Below are 9,421 nucleotides of genomic sequence, written 5' to 3' on the forward strand. Positions count from 1 at the left end.
TCCCGGGTATCTGTTATTCTGTATATAAACCACCCCGAACCCCTCGATTAGATTCCAGCCTGTAACTCACTCCCCGGGTATCACCTCACCCCTCCACCCCTGCCTCTCCCCTCACCCCACCTTCCACGTACCTTGGCTGCTGCCCAATCCATCCATCCCTTGGCGTTGGGATCGATATTGAGCAGAACTAGTCCCTCCACCAGATCCGGGGAACAGCGCTGTGGAAAAGCAAGCACAGATCAGTCACGCCAGCGTTGAGAAAGGGCCGTGAGACAGGGATCAAGGGGAATGGGCCACATCAGGACAGAAAGTTGAATCCTCGACCCCCCCTCAGCTGCCCCTGTCCTGTCCGCACCAGACAGAACATGTGCCGAATGTCATAAAAAGGCAAATGGGGTGTTGGCATTTATTGCAAAAGGGACTGGAGTCTCAAAGCAGAGGAGCATTGTTGCAATTGTCTCGGGTGTTGGTGAGACCACATCTGCGGGCATTGTGTCCGGTCCTGGTCTCCTTATTTGAGGACATGGATCTGTTGGCATTGGAGACAGTTCAGAGGAGTTTCATCAGGCGCTGGGTGGCGCAGTGGTTAGCACTGCTGCCTCACAGCGGCAGGGACCAGGGTTCGATTCCCAGCCTCGGATCACTGTCTGTGCGGAGTCTGCACATTCTCCTCGTGTCTGCGTGGGGTTTCCTCCGGGTGCTCCGGTTTCCTCCCACAGTCCAAAAGATGTGCGGGTTAGATGGACTGGCCGTGCTAAATTGCCCCTCAGTGCCAGGGGGATCAGCAGGGGTTACAGGGTAAGGATCATAGAATCATAGAAACCTTACAGTGCAGAAGGAGGCCATTCGGCCCATCGAGTCTGCACCGACCACAATCCCACCCAGGCCCTACCCCCACATATTTACCCGCTAATCCCTCTAACCTACGCATCCCAGGACTCTAAGGGGCAATTTTTAACCTGGCCAATCAACCTAACCCGCACATCTTTGGACTGTGGGAGGAAACCGGAGCACCCGGAGGAAACCCACGCAGACACGAGGAGAATGTGCAAACTCCACACAGACAGTGACCCGAGCCGGGAATCGAACCTGGGACCCTGGAGCTGTGAAGCAGCAGTGCTAACCACTGTGCTACCGTGCCGCCCCGTGTCTGCGTGGGTTTCCTCCGGGTGCTCCGGTTTCCTCCCACAGTCTGAAAGACGTGCCGGTTAGATGGACTGGCCGTGCTAAATTGCCCCTTAGTGTCAGGGGCATCAGCAGGGGTTACAGGGTAAGGATCTGGTTTGGATTGCTGTCAGTTCAGGCTTGATGGGCCGAATGGCCTCTTTATGCCCTGTCGGGATTCTATCATTCAGATTCACTCCGGGGATGAAGGGATTGACATATGGAGGAGAGATTGAACAGATTGGGGCTTGTACTGGCTGGAGTTTAGAAAGGTGAGGGGGGATCTGATCGAGCTATATAACATTTTAAAAGGGATTGATGAGGTAAATGTAGGGCCGAATGTTTCCCCTTGTGGGGCAATCGAGAACCAGAGGTCAGAGGTCGAGGTTGAGAGGCGGTAGATTTAAAACTGAGATGAGGAGGGACTACTTCTCGCAGAGGGCGGTGAATCTGTGGAACTCACTGTCCCAGGGCGCGGTGGAGACTGAGTCATTAAATGTGTTCAAGAAGGAGATGGATATATTTCTGATTTTGAAATGGGTTAAAGGGATATGGGGGGAGCAGGTTGGGGAGGTGGATTAGAGACCAGGGAGAGACCAGCCATGATCTGATTGAAGGGCGGAGCAGGTTTGAAGGGTTGAATTGGCCCAATTCTGCTCCTAATTCCTTTGTTCCAATGTAACAATGCCAATACAAACCAGTCTCCAACCTCGGGATCCAATTGGAGGTGTAAAAATATTAACTGGGACAGAGAGAGGGTTAAGGAGGGTCCCAATCGAGGGTATAAAATATTAACTGGGGCAGAGAGAGGGTTAAGGAGGGTCTCGATCGAGGATATAAAATATTAACTGGGACAGAGAGAGGGTTAAGGAGGGTCCCGATCGAGGATATAAAATATTAACTGGGACAGAGAGAGGGTTAAGGAGGGTCCCGATCGAGGGCATAAAATATTAACTGGGACAGGGAGAGGGTTAAGGAGGGTCCCGATCGAGGGTATAAAATATTAACTGAGACAGAGAGAGGGTTAAGGAGGGTCCCGATCGAGGATATAAAATATTAACTGGGACAGAGAGAGGGTTAAGGAGGGTCCCGATCGAGGATATAAAATATTAACTGGGACAGAGCGAGGGTTAAGGAGGGTCCCGATCGAGGGCATAAAATATTAACTGGGACAGGGAGAGGGTTAAGGAGGGTCCCGATCGAGGGTATAAAATATTAACTGGGACAGAGAGAGGGTTAAGGAGGGTCCCGATCGAGGGTATAAAATATTAACTGGGACAGAGAGAGGGTTAAGGAGGGTCCCGATCGAGGATATAAAATATTAACTGGGACAGAGAGAGGGTTAAGGAGGGTCCCGATCGAGGGTATAAAATATTAACTGGGACAGAGAGAGGGTTAAGGAGGGTCCCGATCGGGGGTATAAAATATTAACTGGGACAGAGAGAGGGTTAAGGAGGGTCTCAATCGAGGGTATAAAATATTAACTGGGACAGAGAGAGGGTTAAGGAGGGTCTCGATCGAGGGTATAAAATATTAATTGGCGCAGAGAGAGGGTTAAGGAGGGTCCCGATCGAGGGTATAAAATATTAACTGGGACAGAGAGAGGGTTAAGGAGGGTCCCGATCGAGGGTATAAAATATTAACTGGGACAGAGAGAGGGTTAAGGAGGGTCTCGATCGAGGGTATAAAATATTAATTGGCGCAGAGAGAGGGTTAAGGAGGTTCCCGATCGAGGATATAAAATATTAACTGGGACAGAGAGAGGGTTAAGGAGGGTCCCGATCGAGGGTATAAAATATTAACTGGGACAGAGAGAGGGTTAAGGAGGGTCCCGATCGAGGGTATAAAATATTAACTGGGACAGAGAGAGGGTTAAGGAGGGTCTCGATCGAGGATATAAAATATTAACTGGGACAGAGAGAGGGTTAAGGAGGGTCTCGATCGAGGGTATAAAAAATTAACTGGGACAGGGAGAGGGTTAAGGAGGGTCCCGATCGAGGGTATAAAATATTAACTGGGACAGAGAGAGGGTTAAGGAGGGTCCCGATCGAGGATATAAAATATTAACTGGGACAGAGAGAGGGTTAAGGAGGGTCCCGATCGAGGATATAAAATATTAACTGGGACAGAGAGAGGGTTAAGGAGGGTCCCGATCGAGGATATAAAATATTAACTGGGACAGAGAGAGGGTTAAGGAGGGTCTCGATCGAGGATATAAAATATTAACTGGGACAGAGAGAGGGTTAAGGAGGGTCCCGATCGAGAGTATAAAATATTAACTGGGGCAGAGAGAGGGTGAAGGAGGGTCTCGATCGAGGGTATAAAATATTAACTGGGACAGAAAGAGGGTTAAGGAGGGTCCCGATCGAGGGTATAAAATATTAACTGGGACAGAGAGAGGGTTAAGGAGGGTCCCGATCGAGGGTATAAAATATTAACTGGGACAGAGAGAGGGTTAAGGAAGGTCCCGATCGAGGATATAAAATATTAACTGGGACAGAGAGAGGGTTAAGGAGGGTCCCGATCGAGGGTATAAAATATTAACTGGGACAGAGAGAGGGTTAAGGAGGGTCCCGATCGAGGGTATAAAATATTAACTGGGACAGAGAGAGGGTTAAGGAGGATCCCGATCGAGGATATAAAATATTAACTGGGACAGAGAGAGGGTTAAGGAGGGTCCCGATCGAGGATATAAAATATTAACTGGGACAGAGAGAGGGTTAAGGAGGGTCCCGATCGAGGATATAAAATATTAACTGGGACAGAGAGAGGGTTAAGGAGGGTCCCGATCGAGGATATAAAATATTAACTGGGACAGAGAGAGGGTTAAGGAGGGTCCCGATCGAGGATATAAAATATTAACTGGGACAGAGAGAGGGTTAAGGAGGGTCCCGATCGAGGATATAAAATATTAACTGGGGCAGAGAGAGGGTGAAGGAGGGTCCCGATCGAGGATATAAAATATTAACTGGGACAGAGAGAGGGTTAAGGAGGGTCCCGATCGAGGATATAAAATATTAACTGGGACAGAGAGAGGGTTAAGGAGGGTCCCGATCGAGGATATAAAATATTAACTGGGACAGAGAGAGGGTTAAGGAGGGTCCCAATCGATGGTATAAAATATTAACTGGGACAGAGAGAGGGTTAAGGAGGGTCCCGATCGAGGAGATAAAATATTAACTGGGACAGAGAGAGGGTTAAGGAGGGACCCGATCGAGGAGATAAAATATTAACTGGGACAGAGAGAGGGTTAAGGAGGGTCCCGATCGAGGATATAAAATATTAACTGGGACAGAGAGAGGGTTAAGGAGGGTCCTGATCGAGGATATAAAATATTAACTGGGACAGAGAGAGGGTTAAGGAGGGTCCCGATAGAGGATATAAAATATTAACTGGGACAGAGAGAGGGTTAAGGAGGGTCCCGATCGAGAGTATAAAATATTAACTGGGACAGAGAGAGGGTTAAGGAGGGTCCCGATCGAGGATATAAAATATTAACTGGGACAGAGAGAGGGTTAAGGAGGGTCCCGATAGAGGATATAAAATATTAACTGGGACAGAGAGAGGGTTAAGGAGGGTCCCGATCGAGGGTATAAAATATTAACTGGAACAGAGGGTTAAGGAGGGTCCCGATCGAGGGTATAAAATATTAACTGGAACAGAGGGTTAAGGAGGGTCTCGATCGAGGGTGTAAAATATTAACTGGGACAGAGAGAGGGTTAAGGAGGGTCCCGATCGAGGGTATAAAATATTAATTGGGACAGAGAGAGGGTTAAGGAGGGTCTCGATCGAGGATATAAAATATTAACTGGGACAGGGAGAGGGTTAAGGATCGTCCCGATCGAGGATATAAAATATTAACTGGGACAGAGAGAGGGTTAAGGAGGTTCCCGATCGGGGGTATAAAATATTAACTAGGGTAGAGAGAGGGTTAAGGAGGGTCGCGATCGAGGGTATAAAATATTAACTGGGACAGAGAGAGGGTTAAGGAGGGTCCCGATCGAGGATATAAAATATTAACTGGGACAGAGAGAGGGTTAAGGAGGGTCCCGATCGAGGATATAAAATATTAACTGGGACAGAGAGAGGGTTAAGGAGGGTCTCGATCGAGGGTATAAAATATTAACTGGGACAGAGAGAGGGTTAAGGAGGGTCCCGATCGAGGGTATAAAATATTAACTGGGACAGAGAGAGGGTTAAGGAGGGTCCCGATCGAGGATATAAAATATTAACTGGGACAGAGAGAGGGTTAAGGAGGGTCCCGACCGAGGGTATAAAATATTAACTGGGACAGAGAGAGGGTTAAGGAGGGTCCCGATCGAGGATATAAAATATTAACTGGGACAGAGAGAGGGTTAAGGAGGGTCCCGATCGAGGGTATAAAATATTAACTGGGACAGAGAGAGGGTTAAGGAGGGTCCCGATCGAGAATATAAAATATTAACTGGGACAGAGAGAGGGTTAAGGAGGGTCCCGATCGAGCGTATAAAATATTAACTGGGACAGAGAGGGGGTTAAGGGGGGTCCCGATCGAGGGAATAAAATATTAACTGGGACAGAGAGAGGGTTAAGGAGGGTCCCGATCGAGGATATAAAATATTAACTGGGACAGAGAGAGGGTTAAGGAGGGTCCCGATCGAGGATATAAAATATTAACTGGGACAGAGAGAGGGTTAAGGAGGGTCCCGATCGAGGGTATAAAATATTAACTGGGACAGAGAGAGGGTTAAGGAGGGTCCCGATCGAGGATATAAAATATTAACTGGGACAGAGAGATGGTTAAGGAGGGTCCCGATCGAGGGTATAAAATATTAACTGGGACAGAGAGAGGGTTAAGGAGGGTCCCGATCGAGGATATAAAATATTAACTGGGACAGAGAGAGGGTTAAGGAGGGTCCCGATCGAGGGTATAAAATATTAACTGGGACAGAGAGAGGGTTAAGGAGGGTCTCGATCGAGGATATAAAATATTAACTGGAGCAGGGAGAGGGTTAAGGAGGGTCTCGATCGAGGGTATAAAATATTAACTGGGACAGTGAGAGGGTTAAGGGGGGTCCCGATCGAGGGTATAAAATATTAACTGGGACAGAGAGAGGGTTAAGGAGGGTCCCGATCGAGGGTATAAAATATTAACTGGGACAGAGACAGGGTTAAGGGGGGTCCCGATCGAGGGTATAAAATATTAACTGGGACAGAGAGAGGGTTAAGGAGGGTCCCGATCGAGGGTATAAAATATTAACTGGGACAGAGAGAGGGTTAAGGAGTGTCTCGATCGAGGATACAAAATATTAACTGGGGCAGAGAGATTGTTAAGGAGGGTCCCGATCGAGGGTATAAAATATTAACTGGGACAGAGAGAGGGTTAAGGAGGGTCCCGATCGAGGGTATAAAATATTAACTGGGACAGAGAGAGGGTTAAGGAGGGTCTCGATCGAGGGTATAAAATATTAACTGGGACAGAGAGAGGGTTAAGGAGGGTCCCGATCGAGGATATAAAATATTAACTGGGACAGAGAGAGGGTTAAGGAGGGTCCCGATCGAGGGTATAAAATATTAACTGGGACAGAGAGAGGGTTAAGGAGGGTCCCGATCGAGGATATAAAATATTAACTGGGACAGGGAGAGGGTTAAGGAGGGTCCCGATCGAGGATATAAAGTATTAACTGGGACAGAGAGAGGGTTAAGGAGGGTCTCGATCGAGGGTATAAAATATTAACTGGGACAGAGAGAGGGTTAAGGAGGGTCTCGATCGAGAGTATAAAATATTAACTGGGACAGAGAGAGGATTAAGGAGGGCCCCGATCGAGGGTATAAAATATTAACTGGGGCAGAGAGAGGGTTAAGGAGGGTCTCGATCGAGGATATAAAATATTAACTGGGACAGAGAGAGGGTTAAGGAGGGTCCCGATCGAGAGTATAAAATATTAACTGGGACAGAGCGAGGGTTAAGGAGGGTCCTGATCGAGGATATAAAATATTAACTGGGACAGAGAGAGGGTTAAGGAGGGTCCCGATCGAGGGTATAAAATATTAACTGGGACAGAGAGAGGGTTAAGGAGGGTCCCGATCGAGGGTATAAAATATTAACTGGGACAGAGAGAGGGTTAAGGAGGGTCTCGATCGAGGGTATAAAATATTAACTGGGACAGAGAGAGGGTTAAGGAGGGTCCCGATCGAGGATATAAAATATTAACTTATGTTTGGGGTCATGGATTTTGAACAAAAAAACCAAAATGCGGTGTGCCAATGTAGATTCAGACCAACAACAACAAGGTTTATCGAAGGACCTGTTACCTGTGCAGAGGACAAACTGAATCTCAACCCGAAGCCTGTGCAGCACCCTAATGAGGTCGCTGTCAAACCATGTGACTGGCTCTGAAAGCAACCATGCAACCATTTAAATATATAACAGAGGGAGTTTGGAGACGAGGCCTCACTCGAGCCTCCATTTGGCCTGAGCTGAGGTTTGGCGGAATGGCAGTGGGACGCGGTCTCATTTCCCGGGTCTCACTCTCAGAGCGGACGTTTGCCAGTCTGGGCGGCGCCCAACGACACCGGACTTCTGGTCACCCCGCGGATTTTCCAGTCGCCCGCCCGCACTGAGTTCCACCGGAGATTCCCAGCCTCTGACCCCCCCATTCCAGAGACTCGAGACCCCTCCTATCTGAGCGGGGGGGAAAGATGGGTTGGGGGGGGGGGGAGTGGAGGCACAGTTGGGGGCCAGGACGTGGTGGCGCACTCCGCGAGAACGAACGCTGTCCACAAAGACATCAACGGCAACCGTTCCAACCCTCTCTGTTCTGACAAGAAAAGACCGGACTCACAGCAAACTTGGCAAGAATGTTGGCTCCCGCTCCAACTCCCACTCCGATAATAGTCCGGAAGCTGCAGAGGGAAGTGGAGAGAGGGACAGAGAGAGACAGAGAGTGAATAGTGTCAGCGAATAAAGACCAAATTCGATGGTGGAGAAGCTTATTGGGGATAATTATTGAGAATCGAAATAATAATCAGTGCAAGTGGGTTCAAATCATAAGAGTCAGCGTGGATGTCTTAGAGAGAAATTGTGTTTAACTAACTTCACAGAATCCCTGCAGTGCAGAAGGAGGCCATTCGGCCCACTGAGTCTGCACCACTCCCTGACAGAGCAGCTTATCCAGAGCCAATCCCCATAACCCTGTGAATTTAGCATGGCCAATCCACGTAACCTGCACATCTTTAGACACTAAGGAACAATTTAGCACGGCCAATCCACCTAACCTGCACATCTTTGGACACTGAGGGACAATTTAGCATGGCCAATCCACCTAACCTGCACATCTTTGGGCACTAAGGGGCAATTTAGCATGGCCAATCCACCTAACCTGCACATCTTTGGACACTAAGGGGCAATTTAGCACGGCCAATCCACCTAACCTGCACATCTTTGGACACTAAGGGACAATTTAGCATGGCCAATCCATCTAACCTACACATCTTTGGACAGTAAGGGATAATTTAGCATGGCCAACTCACTTAACCCGCGCATCTTTGGACACTAAGGGGCAATTTAGCACGGCCAATCCACCTAACCTGCACATCTTTGGACACTAAGGGACAATTTAGCATGGCCAATCCACCTAACCTGCACATCTTTGGACACTAAGGGACAATTTAGCATGGCCAATCCACCTAACCTACACATCTTTGGACACTAAGGGGCAATTTAGCATGGCCAATCCACCTAACCTGCACATCTTTGGACACTAAGGGGCAATTTAGCACGGCCAATCCACCTAACCTACACATCTTTGGACACTAAGGGACAATTTAGCACGGCCAATCCACCTAACCTGCACATCTTTGGACACTAAGGGACAATTTAGCATGGTCAATCCACCTAACCTACACATCTTTGGACACTAAGGGGCAATTTAGCACGGCCAATCCCCCTAACCTGCACATCTTTGGACACTAAGAGACAATTTAGCACGGCCAATCCACCTAACCTACACATCTTTGGACACCAAGGGACAATTTAGCATGGCCAATCCACCTAACCTGCACATCTTTAGACACTAAGGGACAATTTAGCATGGCCAATCCACCTAACCTGCACATCTTTGGACACTAAGGGGCAATTTAGCATGGCCAATCCGTCTGCGCTAACTTGTTGGAGTTGTTTAGAGGGGGTAACAGAAAGGGTCGATGAGGGTAATGTTGTTGATCTGGTGTGCATGGGCTTTCAGAAGGAATTCGATACAGTGCCACACACAGACCG

At 48.3% G+C, this 9,421-nt stretch overlaps 1 protein-coding gene across 1 annotated transcript in view; it reads right to left on the reverse strand.

The window, feature by feature from the left end:
• Positions 1 to 9,421, reverse strand: part of LOC144488224 (protein NDRG4-like) — a gene marked incomplete at both ends in the record, with an annotated part of 86,447 nt that overhangs the window by 66,523 nt on the left and 10,503 nt on the right. Inside the window, 2 exons of the mRNA XM_078206251.1 lie at positions 132 to 218; positions 7,989 to 8,049. Of these exons, the coding sequence (XP_078062377.1) occupies positions 132 to 218; positions 7,989 to 8,049 (148 nt within the window). The remainder of the gene's footprint in view (positions 1 to 131; positions 219 to 7,988; positions 8,050 to 9,421) is intronic.

The sequence above is a fragment of the Mustelus asterias genome, unplaced genomic scaffold, assembly GCF_964213995.1.
Source record: "Mustelus asterias unplaced genomic scaffold, sMusAst1.hap1.1 HAP1_SCAFFOLD_1385, whole genome shotgun sequence".
Lineage (NCBI taxonomy): Eukaryota > Metazoa > Chordata > Chondrichthyes > Carcharhiniformes > Triakidae > Mustelus > Mustelus asterias.